The sequence below is a fragment of the Corvus brachyrhynchos genome, unplaced genomic scaffold, assembly GCF_000691975.1.
Source record: "Corvus brachyrhynchos isolate BGI_N302 unplaced genomic scaffold, ASM69197v1 scaffold56, whole genome shotgun sequence".
NCBI lineage: Eukaryota > Metazoa > Chordata > Aves > Passeriformes > Corvidae > Corvus > Corvus brachyrhynchos.
In genome coordinates, this window is record NW_008238664.1 from 5,875,078 (window position 1) to 5,897,150 (window position 22,073).

Here is a 22,073-nt window from a genome sequence, read left to right on the forward strand (position 1 = left end):
CAGTGGCCAGGAGCACCCTCCCCTGCCTCGACAACAGCCTGGACAGCAAAACCTCCCTGGTAGTGGCCTGAGCTCTGCTGAAGAACCATGGAGAGGGGGAGATGAGATACCAGGCACTGAATGTCACATCTGGCCTTTCCCCAGCCTCACCCCAGGCTTTTATTTTATTCATTTACCCAGCAATGATGTCACCAGCTTCAGTTTCTACCGAGGCTGCTGGGAGGCAGCTGGTCTTTACTCTCCCTGATGGGGCATGGGACATGAAGGCACCACACCCGAACTTCCACTTGTTGAGGGCCTAACCTGCCTCTGCCAGGCCAGACACTTTCGCTTTCCATTTGTTTGACCTCTCTCTGCAAGGAGCTGAATCCCATTACTACCACTACAGGGTTTCACTGCTCCCAGATGTGCCCAGAACTGCTCCATGCAGAGCTCTGCACCATCCCTGACTTGCTGGGCTGAAGAAGTTCAAACTAAAAATCCATCTGACAACAGCAGTGCTTTTGGGGTGAAACAGCTGCACAAGACAGGCTGAAGCAGCACTGGAAAGACCCCACATTCCTCCAGGGCACCACAGGGAAAGTCATCCTCTGGGGAGCAATTTTTAACAGAAACCAGAATCAGCAATTCCCAGCCTCTTTTTTTTCCCCCTAATCCAGAAGCATAATGCAATTTTAAGGGACTTCTGAGTCCATGTCCTATTTAGAAGCGAATCTGTCTTCTGCAGAGACAATTGATTCTATCCTTATACCCCCCTTTTTCCTACAGATCTCATCTTGACACAAAATACCAGGTGAAAATCTTATTTCTAAATATTGTTTGCTTTTGAAAAACCTTACGGGATCAACCCCTTATGCTTGCCTGCTGCTATGGCTTGGCTACTCAAAGCTTGTTGCACAGGTTTCCCTCCACAATCTGGCACACGGGTCCTTGTGCAAGCAGCAGAGCCCTCTGGCCTTTCCAGGCTCCTTGCACAGACAGGAAGGAGCTTGCCACACAACACGATCCATGGGACCCACTGCAGATGGACTCCTGTAGAGGTTGAGCCCATGGCTTGGCTCTGCATTGCATTCCTCTTCTTCATGACCCTTCTCCACAGCAGAGGGACACAAAGAGCAGCAAGAGACCAGGAAGCTTCAAGGAAAGCTACACTAGGTTCAAGACTTACAGAAACTACTTTAAAAAGGTTTTTTGTGTCTGTTTTACCCTCGAGCTCACAGAAAAACTTAACAAGGACAGGATGAGGTGGAGAAGGCAGGGCTGAGACTGCAGTGATTGAAACACCTGTAGGTGCAGATAAAAATCAACCTTCAGTTGATTTTTACCACTTTGGACACAAGGAAGTTCAGCTTCAGCCTGGGAAACTGGAATGCATTTTGCTCTTAGCCTTAGGGCAGCCTCTTTTTAAGGAGGGGACGCTGCTCTCACACAAAAGCCAGCACTTTGCCACCAGAATGGTAAGACACGCTGCTTTCTTGAGTCTGCTGGATCACAGCCACACCAAACTTCCCCCAGCCACCCCAGTTTCACCAGAACAGGCTCACATACTGGAGGAATTTAAGCAAAGGGTGTATCCAAGTAGATCTGGCACATATCACACACTATTTCATTCCAGTGTCTCAAGCCTTTTTTTCTGTCCATGCTGCTGCACACCGTGTCAGTTCACACCAAACTTTTCCTGCACCAAGGCCAAGCATGTGCCAGCTGTGGCCCACACTGCCTCTCACAACAAAGGGACAGCCAACTCCATCTCCTTGCCTTCTTCCCAGGACTATTTATCCTGCATGTCAATGGTAAGGGAGGATGAACAGTCTCCAACTGAAAACAGAGAAGGAAGGAACAACTCTGCGCTGCCTAAAGAGATGTGTTCATTCTCAGAGGCTTGGAAGAAGATGGAGCAGGACCAGCCTGTGATTTTGTGTGCTCAGGAGCGGTACAGGCAGGTACCACAAACTCATATGGGCACATGGACAATCCTCCAGACAGCTTTAGTAGCATCTGCTGCTACTTGTTCAGTGGAAGAGAAAAGCACAGCCTTCTCTCTCCATATTCTTACACAGGCTTGGCTTTCAAACACATGAACAGCGCACACAGGCCTGGTGTTTTGTCAAAGGGAAGAGAAAGGGAACACATTCCACAGGAATTTCATGGATTGTATTAATTTCCAAACCGAGCTTATTTAATTAGGGTGAGAAGGAAAAGGGCAGGAAGAATGAACAACACAGGCAACGGCAAAAAAATTTACAATAAAATATGCTTGCTCCCTTAAGCAATGGCCACCAGGATCAGCGCCACTACACAATTATTCCAAGCCACAGCAGAAGGGGAAGAGTACATTAAAATAAAAATCAGCCACACACTGCCTTTGACAACAGACTTGAAAGAAGAACCAGAGGGGATCACACCTCACCCCTCTGACCCATGAGCAGCACCCCTGTGGCCCAGAGAAGCAGGGCAGCAGCAGCACAGCCTCCCTATGGCACAGTGCTAAATGCTATAAAGGCAGGAGTCAAAGTCCAATAAAATAAAATGCCCAAGTGGGTTGATCCAGATGAGAGCTCTTCTGGGCCCCGTGTTACTCTTGGCACACCCTTGACAATGCAACCAAAATGGAGAACTCTTCAATTCATGCTGAGCTCACAGCAGTACGGACTTATTTTAGCGTAAGCACCTGCCCTACAGACCAGGGAATCACTTCAAGAGGAGTAGGAAGACAATTCAGCAAAAAACAAGTTTATGAAAGCAGAAGGAAGGACAGACTTCCTACAGGGAGAAAAAAAAAGGACAGTGTGTCTGTACGGCCTCTGGGATCCTCTCCCACTACGCAGCTCCGAGCTCTGCTGACGACAGTCCTATGAGGAAGGAAGGGCAGGCACATCTCCTGTCTCTTACAGCTGGTGGAGGGTCTGTAAGAGCATGTGGCGAGCAAATGAACAGGAGTCAAGAGCACGGTTTGGTCTGTGGAAAGAAGAGAGATAGTGTTTATTTGCTCAGTCAAAGGCAGACACAAAGCCATTCTTAAATTCTACATTTTAAATCTATTTCCAATGTACTGGGCATGTATGCCCCAAAACCTACAAATTTTACCCTCAGTTATCTCTTCCAAAACCATTCCATCATTGCTGCCCAGATCACTGCTTCCCTTTCAGAGCTTGCTGTGGAAAACTTTTTCTCCTGTTGCTAAGTCCAAGTCAGGAACACAATTGCCAAGAATCAGAACTTTTATTTTCATAACTATAAACAATCTGCTGCTGACTTTTATGTCTGCAGCACGGTGTCTCATTTTGGGTAGAATGATGGAGGTGGGGGTGGAAACCCCCTTCCCTCTCTTCTGGCAATGAGATTTTCCATAAAGTTTCACTGTTTAGAGCCCCAAAACACAGGAGATGACCTTTTGAGCACTTAAATCTTTTCTCACCAAGTCATCTGCTATCTATAATCTGATGGTGACTTTGGTCTTGGGACTTTTTAAGTCTTTTAAAAAGGCAACATAACCTCCTGTCCTCTCCTTCCCTGAGGTTAAGTAGCACCTGACAGGCTTTGCTGGGCCACCTTTCAGAGAGCCTTACAAACAGCCCACAGAACCTGCAGAACATGACCTGAAAGGGCCCAAGACAGAAGTTGCAAAAGGTAATCAGACTTACACAGAATAATCTTTTCCCTGAAAGTAAACAATGGGACTACACTCAAAGAAGGGTTAACGTGAGGCTAAATTTCTGTAACATTCCCATCGCCTCCCAGTAATGTATATTTCTGTTTCTGCAGGCTAATTGCTGGCTCAGCATCACTGAAACTTCTACCAGTCTCTATCCATCCACTAGGGAACTTCCACCAAAGAATTTTAATCCAATGTTTTCTACTGTTCTGAGAATGCAAATCATTAATTTACCTCTCTCCCACCTCACCACAGCAAAATAACCTTTAACAATGAACAACTGCGAAGCCTACTCAATTTGGGAAAGAAGGGTGAGCTGAAATAAAGAGTGGAATTATCTAGGAAGGAGCAAGGAGTTCACCTCCAGGTGTATAGCACAGGAACAAGAGCTGCAGAGGTCATTTGGTACAGCACTCCATGGCTGCTGCCATTTAACAGAAGCACATCCTGGAGAAGACTTAACCCTTTTTATTCCCCCTGCCAAGAGTCATTCAATGCCTTGCACTGAACACACAGTGTCACAGAATTACAGCCTGGAGTTTATTTTCAACATGGCTGGGAGAGGTATTTCAGCCCTCATCTTTGGAAGACCCAGCCTTGTTTGCAATGAGGGGGCTGGTTCCATCCAGGCAGCTGCCCATTTTTGGAAATAGAGAACCTGGACTGCTGATGTTGATCACAGACAAGATCCCTCAGCCCCCTCTCCCAACACTAAACTCCACAGCAAATAAGGAGGATTTTATTGCTAGAGGAGGCCATCTGCCTGCCACTCTGTGCTACAGACTGTTCAAAGAGACCAGTGACGTGATGCAATTCAACAGCAAGGAGCAGCATAAAAAAACCCCAAAAAACCAACCAAACAAAACCCCCCATCACCTCCAGCAAGTCACAAGTGGGCAGGCAGACATCCACATATTTTCAGTACTTCCACCTAAAAAATTATGGAGAAGCACATGTGGATTCACAGCACCCTCTTGCGTCCAAAAAATTCAAATGAGGCTTGACAGCAAGCAGAGTAAGATGGATGCTGTTTACAGTCTGTATCCGTAATTCTGTAATTACTATTGAATTGAGAACACTGCCTACAACAACAAATTGTCACAAAAGGAAGAAGGTAAGTGACTACTCCAGAAGCTCCTTGCAGTAAAAGGCAGCTGGCCTAGGCAGCTACAAGAACTTTACAGCTCTAAAAGCCCAAAAGAGCTAACTGCAAACCAAAAGGAGAAAACAAATAGAAAATACCACAAAAATGCATACCAGTTTTCTGGTATGTGAAGTGAAGGAACCATGGGTTTGACAGAGTGGATGTAGATTTGTTGCAGAAACAGAGGCCAGATGAGCTCTGACTATTACTAGGTAAAGGTTTAATTTTAGGATTGCAATTTTACTCCGGTTGAATTCCAAGAAGAGACAAGGGATAGTGGTTAATTGAGAAGCTGTGTGATGGTTTTGGCTGGGCTAGTTAATTTTCTTCACAGTGTTTTGGATTTGTGCTGGAAGCAGTGCTGATAACACAGGGATGTTTCAGTGACTGCTGAGCAGTGCTCACACAGCTGTTTGTCCTTAGGGAAAGCACTGTAAGAAATGCTAATGTTCATATAACAAAGACAGATTGCTTATATCTAGTGTGGCCTTCATTATGCAGCACAGGACAAAAGTTTCCCTATAAAATCACAGCTTGCAACATGTTTGTAAGGCAGAAAACTTCAGCTTGAAGAATTTCATAACACCAGGGACAGTGGAGGCTTGGCATTAGCACAGTACATACCACAGGAAGGCAGACAGGTCTGCCTTCCACTGAGAGGCTCTCACTGAGCTTCTGCAGAACCTATGAACAGTCTCATACTTTCACCAAGAGACTCTCCCCTCTTGTTCTTGTAGTGAACTGCTGGCTTTGGATTCAAAAGGTTCTTTCTTAATGAATTCATGAAGACCAAAATTTCACTCTTTGTCACATACAGCATCATCTACAGCTTAAAAGCACTTATTGGGAGAAGGCTACATGCACACATACAGGGAGAGGGGAGACAAGTATCTTTTCTGAACAAAATTTGTTAGGATGCTTAGAGTTAAGAGGCTCCTCTGGGCACTGCTTGACATAAACAATTAGGACAGTCAAATGCCCTGAACCAAAATCCTTCTTCTGTATTCTCAGCTTCCAGCAATTTAAATTCCATTTTGAGGGCTGGGGCTTGATCAACAAGAAAGAGCAAGTCCTGGTACTTCTTGCTTAAACCTATAATGATTGAGTTGGAGGTGTATTTGTTCAGTTGGTAAAGCATATGGTCACTGGCTTGTAACTGCCTTAACCTGATCAGCACAAAGAAAGGACACAGCAGGCAAAGTGCTGCACAAGAAGGGCCTCCAGGTAGCATTCGCACATGTGTAAACAAGATACTTTATTTTCCAAAGCTGACCTTAGCATGGTTGGTGTTTACGGACACAAACCACTGTTACATATCAGCTTTGACAGCTTCAGCCACACCAATGCTTGGAAAAATTCTTTTCCCCTATCGTAACTGGCCAGCTTCCAAGCCCAGTGGAACCAAGACAGACTACCAATATTTGACTGCATTCCTACTGTGTTTCATACTGACCACAACTATCTCATGCCTCCACCTTTCACCAGGAAGGGATCCTAAGCAGCTGCATATAACCCATATACCATGAAATTGAGAAGGCTTAAGCTTCACTCTGCAACCTGCTAAAAAGCTGCTCTCACCCTACACAGCACATGGTCCATGCTGAGCCAGCCACCAAGCTCCAAACTGATTTCAGGATTCTGCTGCTTCGCCTAAAGTGACATTTTTGGACTGTTTCTCCTCTGACTGTTGAACAGTAGCATGCAATCCTATCGCAAATCTATTTGGTGGGGTCTTTTCCCCTAAATCTCATCAATGCTGAAGTTGACACTGATTTAATTCAGGAGAGATATGGTTTCCATAGCCATTTAATACATTAAAAAAGCTAAAGCTGGTGGGCACAGGGGTTGGTTCTATGCCTATAGTGGAAGTAACAACATTAAGTACAGGCAGCTTCTTCAGTACTTATGCTCCCAATTTAGTTCTCAGAAAAATCACTACCTTGGTTGCTGTCACAGTAGGAAGTTCCATTTAAAAACAAATTCAGTCTTTGTGTTTTGCAGTTGCATCTGCTGGTGTTCAGTGTCTCACAGCATGACAACACTGGTAGAGCCCTGCTGACCCTCTTAACTCTGAAGGATGACTTGGAGGGCATAGTTAGACCTGTGTACCCAGCAGGTTTCCTTAAGCTCAAAACAGCTCTTCTGTGAGAGGCATTAGCAGTCTCTGCTTCAGAGCCACTTCCTTGCAAAGCCAACTTCCCACTTTTCCTTCTTTAGGATTAAGATTTTGGTTTTATCTCTGAACCTCACATACTGCAGTAAACAAGATAAAATAGAGACCCATTAAGATACTAATTCTCAATTTCAGACCAGGCATTTAATGGGCTTTCACAACAGCTTACATGTAGTTATTAACCCTCAAACAGTTCCACAAGCTCCCACAGAGAAGACTGCATGGCAAATACAATACTCACTTTGTAACAAAAGCCGAGAGAACTGGGGCCAAGGATTTAGGGAAATAATCCTGCTGGACCATATGGTTCAAGGTCATAAGAATACCATAGAGGCTTGGAACAGTTTTGATCTTCTCTTCACTCTGAGAAATGGACAAGAAGTCAGACATCAGACAACTGGGATTTGATTTAACCCAGTAATTCACAGACAATGAATTCTCTGCTGAATGTAGCAGAGAAAGCTGGTCACTAGATTAAGTACAAGACAAAGGTGGCCAATTCCATAGTCTCCCAGCACCAGCACCTGAAAAAACATATCAAGAACATTCTAGTACTTATCAACTGACAGCAGTAGTAATAGGGAAAGGGAAGTAGTGAACCTCCATGTGAAAGAGCCAAATCTTCTCAGATGCTCTGTGTCAAAGTATTCTCCTGAGGAATTTCACCAGACTTCAATCCATAAAGCATTCAGTTGCCTTAACAATTTTTTGTATTATTCTGTAGCTCATTTTTATACCATCTCCAGCTCTTCATCAGGCTCCCTCCAGAACTTGATGCAGTGTTCCCAGGACTGGTCTCACAATTATGTACAAGATAAAGCCAATAGTCATCCCCTCGCTTACATGACACAAGTTATTCTTACTCCTAATGTGATACTACCCTACATATCCCAACTCTTACATTGCTCTCATTTATTTCTCCACAGGCATTTCAACAAAACCCCTCATTCTGCAGACAGGACATAGACCTGTGTTCCTGCTGTATGACCTTGGAGTTCACAGTATTAATATCTGGTGCTCACATGCTTCCAGCTACATAGGACTGAAAATGGAGTATGTACCTTCCCCACATGTAGGGGGCTGGTGATGAATTAGGCATATCACAGATGACAATCAGCAGGCTGATCCTCCAGGGCATTATCATCAGTGCCACTTCCTGGCCTCAAAGAACTCTTCTGGAGCACAGGTGTGTGCTTTGTGCCTCATGCATATTGCTATTTTCCATATGGGCAAGAGGTAGGTGGCAGTCCTCAGAACAGGCATTCTGCCACCTTGGGTTCCATTGATCTTTCTGATAAATGGGAAGCTCAGTGTTGGTCCAGTATACAATGAACACAGAGAGAGGCGAAACTGATTTTTAGGAAATTAAGTCATATATGTGCATGTCAACAAGGGTCTGGAACCCAATCTGGGTATTACCAGAAAGACATTCATAAACCTATTTAATAGCAGGCTGCTATAACAGATTATGGCTTTTCTGTAGTTTAGAATTGTGTTAGTCCAAGTTTCCATTCTCAGCTTCCAGGTCCTGAGGCAGTGAAAAACACTAATCCTTGTAGCACACACAGGCAAAGGTGTTTAAGTCTGCAGACAGAACCTCTCCACAGTCACCTCACTGAAAATAAAGCTACTAATTCTGTGCAAATCACAGGTTTCCTACTGACCCTCAATCTTCTCACAATAAGTTTATTACTTGTAACTAATAACACCAGCATTTGGCAAAGAGTCTCCAAAGCATGAGGTTGAATGCCACTGATCTGGCATGAGAAGCAGATAAACATTGTTGAGACATGCTCTCAAGAAATGCCCTAAAGGACACCATTAACTAATAATATTGACATGGCTTTTATGGACACCACAGTCCAGCAGCAGCACTATTGCCCTACCTGATCCTCCCTGCCTTCAGGGAAGGACAGAGAATGCAGAGCACATTAAGCAGGAGATGTACAAAAAGGTGACACATTCTTCATCCTAATGCAACCTCGCAATTTGCAGTTTCTGCTGGACCTGCAGACTTCCATTGTCCCTGGGCATCAGGCATGCACAGGCACCCAGCTGCTTCCATGGCAACATAATTACCCAAAATCCTGCCAGTCTGGTCTTCAACAGCCTAAACAGACCATGACTTAACTCTTTCCTGCTTCCTCACCTTAAGTAGCCCCATGTGGACCAAGAGGTTTGTGATGAATGCATCTGAATTAAATGTGGCAGAACTGAAGGCTTTTTTCATCAAGGCATCTAAAAAGAGATAAGCATATTATTTTTAGCAATACAGAAAAAGGACACCTATGGATTTTAAGATTAAGATGGACCATAGAGAAACTCAGCTGTTAAATGAGTTTTGTGACATTGTATCTGTTAAGACTTCATTTGTCTCTATAGCTATAAGCTCTGAAACACTCAGACAAGTAAAACCCCTTAAGTATAAGGGAGAAAAAAACCAAATTCAAAAAAATCCAACAAAACACAAAGCTCACATGAGAATTCCCACACTGCCAAGCTTCAGATGCAGTACATCCCAGTCCTATGCACCACCAGATGCTCTGCCTGGTGCATTTGAGCATGCATGCTATGCGCATACATGCATATAAACACAGTTAGATGAACTAGAGCACCAAGAGGTAGAGCCTTGACTTCTTAAAGGCCAGCAACAACTCACCTTTCATTTGAAACCACAAGGAATGAGAGAACACAATGAGAAAGTTTGTTCAGCTGTTTTCTGGGCTCCCTCAAGACCAATACTGTGCCACAAACAATGGGCAAACCAGTGCTCTAACCTCTCATGTCTACAGGGTGGGCAAGGCAACCCACTTTTGACCTCTGACAATTCTGTTTTCTTAGAATGGGCAGAACTCACTAGAGTTGATGTAGAACAGTGCCAGACATTAACCAGGGCCTTCACTCTCAGCTGATGGCTACTTTTATGGAAGGAAAGTAATTGCCAGGTTCTACCTTCCTGAAGAAGCAGGAATAAAGATTAAGATATACACAAACACTTCAGACAACAGTAATATCCTTTGTTCCATTTTTTACTGGAGACAACCCATAACAGGCATGAGCCAAGGTACACTAGCTCAGTGAGGTGCCAACTGACTATTTTTCACTGACTGGACCCATAACCAGCTGCAGAGAACTATTGTGTTACTGTTTGTAAGACAACAGTTTCACCATGTCTGTGAATTCCAAACAAATTTCAAACTAGAGAAACACACAGTACACCACCTTAAATGGTCTTAAAAATAATTAATCCAGCTCTTTTGCACAATACTGATTGGTAGTTCATGTATGGGAGAAATGAACTCCTGGGGGATTCAAAAAAAGATGAAAGGCAGTGCTCAGATACCCAGGAATGTTTGGAAATTCCTATTTCCAAGCAAAAACATGAAGGGATATTATTAGTCCACACACTAATCAGACCTAACCCAAATAACTATTCCACAATATAGTGTGAGAAAAGGTCCCTTGTTTGAAGATTGGCTTCTGTATCTTGCCCCATGTTGGAAATCTCTGCTTCCTGAAGAAATTAAAGATGTTTCAGACTGATAAAGGGAGACATCAATTAGGACGTCTCTTTACAGTCTTGTAACACTACACTAGGGAGGCTACTTCCTGCAAAACACTTTTTAAATAAACAGCCTTGGAAAGGTAACTGACCTTGAAACCCAGAACTACTGGCTATTGAGAGCCCAGCATCAAGGAGATGCAGTAAGGGCAGCAGTGGCTCACTACAACAGTCATTGCCCAGCTTTGGAAGCACAAACTATGCCAGGTTCAGAATGAATCTTCCACTCCACACAACAGCAGGGCACAGCTTGGCACTTTGTTATCCGCCAGGGACAAAAAGGCCCAATGGCCTGGCCCACAGGGGCCTTTTCCCACCTTGCAGTGGTGTCTATGGCACTGAACCAGGTGACACCAGAAAGTGAAGAAAGGCCCAGTCACCTGTTGTTTCATGTACTGCTGTTTTCACTGAGGCTTCATCTTTGAAGACTGAGGATATCCTTAGGAGAGTTGCAACTACTTTCTCTACATCAGATGTATCTGTCTGAAAGAGAAATAGATATCAGTTCACTGCTAGACAGCTACACAACATGGGTCTCTACTAGGGCTGTGGCAAGAATTACAGCCTTCAGCTGACTGACATCAGCTTTGCCTTGGCCATATGAGAAGGCACAAGCAACAAACAAAATTACTCTATGTAGAAGCTCTGATGCCAGTTTAAGCATTAACTGTGTCATCTACTTCCATAAGGTTCTTCGGGATCACTGGAGAAAAGATGCAAATCTAGGTCAAGTTATAACCTCTGCCAATTAAAGAACTTTGAGAGCAAAATCAAGCTCAGACAAGCACCAATGCACCTACCTGCTGAGCTATCAGCACCGAGCACTTTGGTCCTAGTCGCAGCAGCTTCTCTGGTGATGGGAAAGCAAGGAACGTGGCAACATCCACAGGAGGAGATGGCACTGGAGTTGAAGCCTGAAACAGGCAGAATCCATCTCAAGTTTATTCTTGGAAGTAAATAAATTGGTTCAGCAAAAACAGATGGGACAGGTCAGGGCACAGCTATACCAGGTCAGAATTTGTTCTGTTTGAAAACAGCCCGAGGCTGACCTAAGCCCAGAGTTGGAATGGCCAGGATATGGTAGCACAAGGGCATGCCAACTGTGTGTACAAGGTCTCCACCACTTTCTGAACATGGAACACTTTGGCAACAACCACTACTCCGCCTTTCCCTCCATGCATGTGTACACCATGCACACTTTACAACACACACTTTTCAACTAATCCATTTTATTTCCTGAATGTTATGTCCCTGTTACAATAGTGCCAGCCCATGCAGGAATGTGCCTGTCAGCATTTCAAGTTCAGACACCAGGATTTCATTTCCTCCTTTACGCTCCTCCATCTGATGAAACAAGAATCTATCTGGAAGTAAGCTTACCTGTGAATCAATTATCTTCTTAGGAGTCAATGACTCCTGTTCTTCTGCTCCTCTTTCTTCCAGCTGTTTCTGTTCCTCCTCCTCCTCCTCCTCATCTTCATCCTCCTCCTCATCTTCATCCTCCTCCTCCCCTTCATCATCACTAAGGTTTGAATGTTACACATTCCATTAATTACACACTTGGAATTCCTATACACTGGCACTCAAAACTTTTCAAGAACAAAAGAGCAGCCTCTCCTCAAAGTCCTACTGCAAGAAGCACATCTGACCTACAACACACCAAGAAGACACTCAATCATCAGTCACCCAGTTGAGAATAGCAAGAAAAGAGCAACAAAATCTAACTAATGCTAAGGTAAGTCCATCAATGAAAACCAGACAAGTTTAAGACACATCCTTGGCTGTGCTCCACACTCAGATCAACATCTATCAGCAGTGAGAGAGTTCTTATTGTAAAATGAGATACATCAATAAGAGTGTTGATGAGAATTGTCAGAAAACTTCTGATTTAAACTCTGGCATCATGCCTACCTCAAAGATCCCAGCACTGATGCCATATTGAAGCCTTCAAGGATCTCATGGAGCTGCTCACATACTTCTTCTCCCAGACAGTTACCTAGGTTGATAGAGGAAAGGGAGCAGACTTGACAGATGCACACAAGTTTGTTCTTGAGGACTTAGCTGTATATTCTTGTCTATCCCTTGTTTCTGAAATCAAACAGTTATATACCATTTCTGCACAACACCTTAGAGGCAGCAACACAAACCACACTTATCAGACAGAAGCAAACAGTTGTTAAACAAATTTCAGCAACATTATACAATGGTTGAAGATGAAAATGCCCTAATGTTTTAGTGTTTGAAAGACTTCCTGTTAACTTTCTAAATAGCTCTTGTTCTTAGTGATTCTAAAAGAAGTACACACAGCACAGAACCAGTGAAATGCAGTGACCCAACGTAAGAACAGCAAAAGCCAAAATTCTCACACTCTTCTGCAGAGTTGCACACAAAGGTTTTTGTTTCCAAGTATCAAGAATCTGAGGTAACACTGAATAATTAGAGTTTTACTGAAAAAAGGTACAGTTATCAGCCTAATCTTTCCACCTTATGAGGTCTATCAAAAATGCTTAACAATTAACTGAGTTCATAGTTTAAGAAAACTTTAAAGATCTAGCCATTTCTTGTCCCAACATCATGCAAGTTCAGCTACTGTTTTTTATATGCTGACAATTGCAAGAATAGAATATGTGGTTCTGTCAACATTCTTCCTAGTGGTTTCTCATTGGAATCAAACCAGGCATACTTTGATCTAGCAAACTTACATACCATTGAGATCCAACTTCTCCAGCTCTGTCTTATCTTCAACAGCTTCAGCAACAGTTAGAGCAGCATCTCGTTTGATCTCACAGAAAGACAAATTCAGTTCCTAAGAAGCAGAAGAACATTTTGTCTGCAGAATTCCTATTAACATCTATCATATCCATAAATTTCATGTCCTCACAAGTGTTCTGGAAAGACTCATTTGAAGTGGCTCCCAGCAAAAAAAAAGTGTTATTAATTGAATATAAACCCTGACATACTCCTACCTCATATACTTAAAAGGGGAATTTTGAAACATACTGGTGTTAAGAGCAGCACTATTAAAGGTGGTAATTTTAAAATACCTACAGATCACTGCTCACCTAAAAGGCAGCAGACATTTCAGATTTGCAGTCAGCTGCCTGGAGATCTTCACTTATCAAGGGTCACAGGAGCACTCCAAAACTCACACTCCAGTAAGTCTAACAGAGGAAGGGCAGCTACTGTACTAAACAGATTGGACATTTCCTTTGACACCTCAGTTACAAGTTAAGGCCTTCAAAAAACAAGCCATGAGTGGTACTACTTCTGATAGACCCAGCCAACAAAGAAACCATGTGCACTAGTGAGAGTAAAGTTATTCAACAGCCAGACACCATCCCCCACCATTCCCCATTGTGCTCAATCAATCCCTTCCTGAAAAGGGATTGAATATTAACAGCAGAAGAGAAGCAGTCCTTGAACAGAATGAATCAGCTGCAATTGCTTCATGCTGCCCTCCCTTAACCATTTCTGCTCCAGAAGAAAGAATTTAACCTCTGGCTGTTCATCTCAATACCCCATTACTTAACTTTTCTTGGGAGATTCAGACAAGTTCCAGTAGAACCAGCAGAAGCCCAAGCAAGGGATCACACACCACAAAGAACCTACTTCTTTCTGTACCAGGTTCATACACATAATTAGATATTAATTTTTGTCTTTGACCGCAAGATTAGGAATCACATGTTCAGCATCTGTCTCAGGGCAGTTATGACTCATGGCAGGTGTTTCTAGAGATCCTAGTTTGCTTATGTTATTAATTTGACTTCAGCCTATCCAGAATGTTGTCAGATTCAAGTCCTGTGCAAATATTGATGTAGGAGGCTGTGGTATCACCAAAAAACTAAAAATACTTGGACCTTTGATTGATGTTCTAACAAAGAAAAAGCATTAACTGTATGAGCTATGAAATGTTGAAGAGACTACAAGCATTAACTGTATGAGCTATGAAATGTTGAAGAGACTACAAGCTGTTCGTGAAGTCCCCTTTGTGTCAGTCCCCACTCATGAAGCTCTGGGGAATTCTAATAGCAGGTACTTCCATTATTAGATTTCTTGAGTAGCACTTGCTGAGTTGAGCTAACAGCTGCAAAAACATCAAGCAAAGACTAAACAGATCATTGGTACACCTCCACATAGCACAGCCCTAGCTGGATGGTAGGATGCCATTGATCTACAGCACAGCTTGCTGCATTTCAGTTGTGAGCACAGAACCGGCACAGAACTGAATCCTGTTTTAACGTAATCAGCAGCAGTAGGAAAATGAACAAAAAAACATGAAATGGAAAACTTGGCATTTTTCAAAAGAGCTGGACAGCAAGCAGACAATACCTTTAATTTATGAAGCCCTTCTTTAACAGCATCAGCAATAGCAACAGCACCCTTCGAACGCACCAGGCAGTCCCCGAAGTTGATCACTTCAATCTGCCGAAGAGCCTTCAGGGTCTGCAGAGCAAGACAGCACAGAATTGAAAGTAGACATGCAAGTAAGTGAACATCCTATTACTTCTGGAATGTCATCTTTCCCATTGCAGCATGGCATGCAGCTCCACCAATCCAAAGGTGTTAATGCCAACTAGACTTGAGACAAAACTCAAAACAGCTGCTTAAAACAACTCACCTCTGCCATGGCCACAGCTCCTTTCTCTGTGAAGGTGTTGTCATTCAAGTTTATAACCTTAAGCAGTGGGTTGATAGCAAAGGCCTGTGCCAGTGCTGTTATGCCAGGATGGTTAATTCCATTCTGTGGCATATGGACCTCTTCTAGAGTCCCAATGATCTACAAAAGGATGCAGATAAAACAGCTTTTATTAAACATACTTCAGCTCAAGAGTATACTGCTCCATTCTTAGGACTTAAAATTGTTTTGAGTTTCAAAACTCTACCAGTTCTTCTACAGTGATTTACTAGCAATTCTATCACAAATCTAAGTGCAATAGCAGACACATGGCAAGTGTCAGATTAACACAAAGCCCTGATTCAAAGAGACAAGTATCATTGTCCTATATGCCTACTCTAAATAACTTAAAACTAAGAGTTCCTCACCTGCAGTTCAACAACACTAAAACAGACCACATAACATCACTTTAATTTTCTAATTAAAATCTACATTTTGCCCTGACCACAGAGGCAAGCATGTAAAAAAGTTAGTACAAATATTGTTTATGGACTAAACAGCATGTCACAATGATTAATCCCATTTTGGTAGTGCCATTCAATCTTGATTCTCCATGAATCACATTGTAACACAACTCCTAAGTATTTAAAAAGTCTTATTTTTGCCATGATTACTGATTAATCAAAACCACATCTAGGCAGCTCTTTATGAAATAAGTCAGCCTCCAACCTGCAATATCATTGTCAATATGCCTGACAACATGCATTATAATTCAGAAGTCACTTCTAGCAGCAATTGAGGTAAGAAAAGGGAATTAAGGTGGTCCCAACCACAGTGAATTCTCTTCCTCCCACAAAAGTGCAAGTAGGTCAGTGACAGCTAGAGAAAGCCAGGCAACACTAAGCTCTTATCAGATGATCCTAGCAAAGACACTGGGCTGCTTTTGCCAGATGAATGAGCAAAGTGGCACTCAAGAGGACAAGATGGGATACCCCAGTGCCCATCAACAACCATTACCACAGAGAGGAAAAGGAACAGAACTATTAAATTACTCAGGAGATGACTATTTCTCCCTCAGGTAACTACTTTACACAGCTACTAGTTATGTGTTTGGAAATTTAGGTCACATAAACACTCAGTCACCAACTCTAATTCCACTTGTTGAAGACACCAGTTTCAGCAGCAAGAAACATCATGACTTTAGTGATCAGACCACCAGCTCCTGCCTCCAAGATGAGGCAAACTCTGTGTGCATCAACACTAGCACCGAATCATACCTTGCTCCAATTTGCTGTCAAAGCAGCTCTAGTTTGATACTCACCCCGAAGGCTTCAGCCAGGGCAGTGGCACCATCATTCTCCAGACGATTTCTGCCAGCCACAAATATTTTTAAAGCAAGAGGCTTGCCCTGGGCACTTGATTTCCTGTGACAATCTTTCAGAGCAGCTGCCAGTATCTAAAGATAAAACAAGCAGATTATACTCCCCCAGATCATTCGACAGGAATCCTACTGTGTTTTGTAGGCCACTCTCAAGAAATACTTTGGGCATCACTGAAACGTACCTGTTTCTAGAATAGGGTATACAATAAAACTGTCTCTACCTGCAACACTTGCACATTGTGGTCTCAGGCAAGAATTGATAGTTTTGCAACACTAAAACACACAGAGCCATCAAGAACATTTTCATTCTTATCAGGCAAGCATATATGGGTAGGAAGTTGACCATGAGCTACCAATACACATTTGAAGCAAAGGAACTCTACTGGGCTGCCTTGGGAAAAAGCACTCACAGCAGTTCAGATCCTCCTCTACTTAGCCCTGTGAAATGCATCCAAGCACAGTGTCCAATACCAGGCTCCTACATGGATTTACTGGGGTGAGTCCAGCAAAGGGGGCCAAGGATGATTAAAGAACTGGAGAATTTTACTGACCCCTGAGATTATTAAGGCTGGGGAAGAAAAAGCTCTAGGGGAGATATTATCCATGTGTAAATATGGATAATATCTATCTGCCCAGAACAACAAGATGAGGGGCAAAGGTAGTATAAAGAAGACAGAACCACGACACAAATGCACACAAGCCAGTGCAGAGAAAATAGCATTTTAACATAAACTCCCTTTATTACTGTGAGGGTTATTAAACACTGGGATAGACTATTCATAGAGCTTGTGAAGTCTCCATATTCAAAACCTGACTAGACAAAAGCCCAAAGAACCTGGTGTAGTTGCCTTGAGCAGGGGAGTTGGCAGTCACCAAAGATGAGACAACCCTTACCTTGCCACCACCAATGCCCATGCCACAGTTATTGAGCTTGAGTTCCTGCAGAGTGTAGCAGGCAGGGCTCTTCAGCAGAGCCTCAAAGCCACGCACACCGTCTGGCCCAAAGGCATTGTCACTCAGGTCCAACTCTACCAGCTGGGCTCCAGCAGTGATGAGTGCATCTCCCAAAGAGATCTGTAAGGAAACAGATGGCAGTGGGTGGGAGGGAATGGATTAACTTTTAGTGACAGCATCACTGCAGTGGCTAGGTGTGACAGTGATGCTGCAAAAAAATTTCCACTTTGAAGACATTCTGCAAAGCTGCATGGGGAAATAAAACTTTACTGCTAAATCCAGAGAGGAAGTTGTACAAATTAAGCTAAAGATAACCATAAAGCAGTTACCAAGACAGTATCCTATCCCTTTAGGTCAAATGCTTTCCAAAGTGAGTTTCCCCCTCCACACTGCTGAAAGAAATACTGTTTTCATCATGTTGAGCTTATGTTCTAGCTTCACAGGACTCAAGGAGACAGAGGTCTGTAATGGTCTTAGAAGACAAAGCCATGTGATTTATTTAGAAAGCTTAACTTTCATTCTATCTGTTGGGTCACGAAGATGTTTTTCCCAGTGAAAAGCTCCTTCACTAGCATGGACTTGTATTTATCACTTAATCGACTCCTCTCCACCTCATACAGGAAGAGCAAAAGAGAATCACTCACCTATTCTGAGACATTTCGTGTTAACAGCACAGAGAAGGATCAGCTCTGTACCAAAATACAGACTCCCACAAAAAGCATGACAGGTGAGAAAACAGGTTATATTAGTCAGAAGTCTCAGATCTCATTTTTACTTACCAAAGCAGGAGGGATCTCAGACCTTAGCCTCCCTGTGAACATGTCACTCCAATGACACCTCTAAAATAAGAAGCATACAGATAAAACCCACTAAAATATTTAGGTCAACACAGTTGTAATAAACATTTACACATACAAGCTGCTTTACATCACTGGGAACAGCTTAATGCTGCCTCCCTTCCCTTGGGTTGTCATTTGATTGTACTAAAGAGCTGCAAGAATCAGTGTTACAATCACTTTCATTTGCAAGGACAAAGTAACTGAAGTGCACACCATAAACATTATATATACAGAAGAATTCTTGGTTTTGTTCAAGCTGGATTTTTTTCTGCTGAGAAAATTACCACAGAAAAAAGCAACAGGAAACAGAAGAATACATTAGGAATGCTGATTTTACTAAGGTATGAAGCTCAACAATCTGAACTTACTTGAAAAGCCACACTTTGATGACTAATGTGTATCAATGTTTCATACCACTCTCCTTCAAGGGACAGTGTAGCATCTCTAGCAGTACAGCATCCCCTTAACGTCAGGCCAGAGCAACAGTAGGAAACACAGCTTGGGCAAAGATAAACCTCCTGTTACATTTCCTCCATTATTTCCTAGCTACTCAGGCATTCACTGAAGACTCACTCTCCAGAAGATCTGACTCAGCTTTCCAGAGAACTTCATTTTGTTGCCATGGCTCTTGGCTTACAGATGCTGCCTTCAGTAGGGGTACTTCTTCACACAGCTTCCTAGCTTCAAGATTGGAAGCCTTCTAAACAGGAAGTTAGGAGTGCAGAAGGTGTTCCCATTATCCCAAAGTCTCCAGGTTATGCTGTATTTTCATAAGGTTGCTCTTCCTACTGGAAGAGCCACCAAGCAAGCTTTGGAGGTAACTCAAGGCAGGCTTCTGTAGGAAGAGCCTAGACAGGCCTTCAGTATTTCCACATTATTTCTTCCCCTTGACTACTCCCCACTTGAGAATCTCACCTTGAGCTCACTTTTCTTCTCCAAGGCTTTGGCAATAACCTTTGCTGCCTCCACACCCACTGTGTTGCCTTCCAGGCGCAAGGCTTCCAGGCCATCAAATTCCTCAATTTGCTTGATCACTTCTTCAGCTGCAAGAAGCAGATAATCTAGTTGGTCTTTCAAACACTGTCTTGGTTACCACAGTAACCCTCAGATCCAGTAATACTTGCTCACCTCTAGCAAAAACAGCTGAACAACATTATGTGAAAACACCCTGAAACAGCAATGGGAACAGAGCTAAAGTGTCAGGTCACCAGAGAGAACATTCTTCATTCTCTACCCTTCCTTCTCATAATTTTCTCATTCTATTGTGATAGACATCCTCCTATTTGCAAAACTTAATTTCTTTACTTCCCAAATAAAATTCCTCTACCATTCAGCACGTGGTTTAAAAGCTAGAGTACATGTCCCTACAGAAGTGCAAGGACTAAGTTAAAAGTTGATGGGAATTGGTGTCACATCAACAGGAAGTTCCAACTGACTGGCAAAAGTAATGTCTGTTTAGCAAACACGTCAGGGTGGAACAATTTAACTCTACAGTAATCCTATGCAAGGCAAAGAAGCAAGCTGCAGTCTCTCCTGCCAATGGGCACTTGTTATTGTTCCCAAGCTCCAAGGCCCTTCCCCACAGTTCAGTGCCTTTGAACTACTAAGCCAATCCATAAAATGCTCCACCTTCAGCATCAGCAAAAAAAAAAATAAGCACTACAGCAAATAGCCTCTCTGAAAAACATGCTGGTTTTCTTATCTTGGCAGAAACGTTGATATAGGAATATATACATTTTCTCCAGATATTTACATTAGCAGCCACTGTAAGGCTTATTGTGAAACACACATACACCAAGACAGAAAGAAAGTGAGCTGTTGCAGCAGGCTAACATACCAGCCCATTCCTCTGCACACATCTTGTTCCAAGAGCTGTGATGCACTTCTTCACTGCTTTTAAAAGGAGCACTGACTTCTAATGCCCAGTGACTGTGAAAATCACTTAGAACACCAAGAATACAACAACTGCAAACCAGGCACCCAAACCCCAGTTACAGCAGCTGCAGCACTGCCAGGGCACCAGGTGAAAGCAGGGTACCTGAAGGGTAGGAAATGTTTCTATCAGAAGCAGCTGATGCACCCCTGCATCACAGATACATTACAACCTGTCCATGCAGGATCAGCAGAAGGTTTACCACAAGATTTTACAACTTCAGGGAGATGCTTCCCAAGCACAAAGGTATTTTCTCTTACCATCTTCAGCTGTGTTGAGTTTAAGGCTCTGGCCTTTGAAGCTCAACTGTCCACCACCCACTTTGGTTTTGGCAAGTGACTCCACAAGCTTAGTGATGTCTTCTGATGCCATTTTCCCGCTTCTTCCAAAAGTTGAGAGCTGTCAGTTAAAAGAAACTGTCATCATAAAAGCTTTCTAACTACAATACATAGTCTGTACAAATAACAATATTTATTTGAACACTAATGTGGTTTTTGTTACTCAGACATCTAATTGAGTTTTCAGTGTCATCAATACTTTCCCCAAAGCTCGATTGAGACAGCTAAGGTAGATTAATAATCCAAAGCCAAACAGTCAGATGGTGCTGATTCTTCCAACACTGGCAAGACTTGGGTTTTGATGGAGTTGGTATACTTCATAAATAAACAGTAGGTAAAACTATGGATTAAGGCCACTTTAAGACATTACTCTTTATGCAAGACTAACAATTACAATGTAATATTCCTCTTGTCTCAAACCCCATCCTTTAATTATATATGCTGCATGCTTCCCGTGCTCTCCAAAGCAAGCGAGAATGAACACAGTTGCTTTTCCTTTCCAGTGATATCCCCAGTAGTGCTCTTGTCAGCACACTGTTCCAGAACCACCGAGTTGCTGAAAATGTTGTGTGTGCTGCATACAAAACTGCCTCAGCTTTCTGGGTGCTCTTTCCTTTCAGATGTTCCACCCAAATTCATCACACATTAAACAGGATGATCTTATACTCACAATGTATTAGTGAATACATTGTGAATACATAGTGAATACATTCACTAAATTAGTGAATATTTAGCCTTGAGGCACAAGTTTGAAGCTAGCCATGCCTGGGAGCATCTGCATAGCATTATTTAATGAATATTAATCACTGTGTGAAGGAACTGGCCTCCATCCATTCAGTAGGATAAACTGAGCACATTTCCTATCCCACTACCTCCACTGGGATAAAAGACTACACATAACTAATGCTTAGAAACCACACACTTAAGCAGACTTTAGATGTAAAAAAAAAATTCCTGCTACAGAAAACTGGTTCCTGTCCATTCTTGTCTGATTTAGAAGTGACCTCACACTCTCTCTTTGAGCTCAACAGCACTGGTTTTAAAATATCCCCTATACAGAAGCTGTATATACATGCTTTCCTCCTGATATTCATCTGTGAAGCCTCCAGCTTCCCCAGAGTATGGCTTCTCCTCAGGGGTCTTTAATTTTAATATTGCTTTTGGAAACAAGAGGGGAAAAATCTCCAAGGCTGAAGAACTTAATTTTTCTAGGATTACTATCCTCTCAGGTAGGTGCTGCCAGTACAAAGAAACCCACATAACTTACTCCACTCCTACCAGACCACACTGACACCAAACTTGCGGACACCCCCAGCCTCTGCCAATCCAACATTGAGAAGGAAGAAAAAAGAGGACATCCTCCAAACCATGACTTTACCAGACAGGAAGAGAAGTGAACATCTGAAGAAGTCAGTCTGTTCACCTAGTTCAATTAACAACTTTACTTTTAAAAACCAGTTCCATTCTACTATGATCATC

The 22,073-nt window shown here is 42.8% G+C and overlaps 1 protein-coding gene and 1 long non-coding RNA gene across 2 annotated transcripts in view; one reads left to right on the forward strand and one right to left on the reverse strand.

Annotated features, from left to right (window-relative positions):
• Positions 1–2,132: 2,132 nt before the first annotated feature.
• The window catches only part of RANGAP1 (Ran GTPase activating protein 1), a 20,131-nt gene continuing 190 nt past the window's right edge, over positions 2,133–22,073 (reverse strand). The window contains exons 2-16 of the mRNA XM_017737760.1: positions 20,517–20,655; positions 19,239–19,366; positions 18,264–18,323; positions 17,425–17,604; positions 16,471–16,605; positions 15,153–15,311; positions 14,864–14,977; positions 13,241–13,340; positions 12,446–12,530; positions 11,915–12,056; positions 11,335–11,448; positions 10,915–11,017; positions 9,122–9,210; positions 7,214–7,335; positions 2,133–2,958 (exon numbers count right to left, since the gene is read on the reverse strand). Of these exons, the coding sequence (XP_017593249.1) occupies positions 2,889–2,958; positions 7,214–7,335; positions 9,122–9,210; positions 10,915–11,017; positions 11,335–11,448; positions 11,915–12,056; positions 12,446–12,530; positions 13,241–13,340; positions 14,864–14,977; positions 15,153–15,311; positions 16,471–16,605; positions 17,425–17,604; positions 18,264–18,323; positions 19,239–19,366; positions 20,517–20,628 (1,713 nt within the window). The 5' untranslated portion in view covers positions 20,629–20,655 and the 3' untranslated portion in view covers positions 2,133–2,888. The remainder of the gene's footprint in view (positions 2,959–7,213; positions 7,336–9,121; positions 9,211–10,914; positions 11,018–11,334; positions 11,449–11,914; positions 12,057–12,445; positions 12,531–13,240; positions 13,341–14,863; positions 14,978–15,152; positions 15,312–16,470; positions 16,606–17,424; positions 17,605–18,263; positions 18,324–19,238; positions 19,367–20,516; positions 20,656–22,073) is intronic.
• On the forward strand, positions 2,965–8,068 carry LOC108447530. Its single transcript, XR_001863130.1, has 2 exons — positions 2,965–4,769; positions 7,899–8,068. It is a non-coding gene; the product is annotated as an uncharacterized LOC108447530 (long non-coding RNA).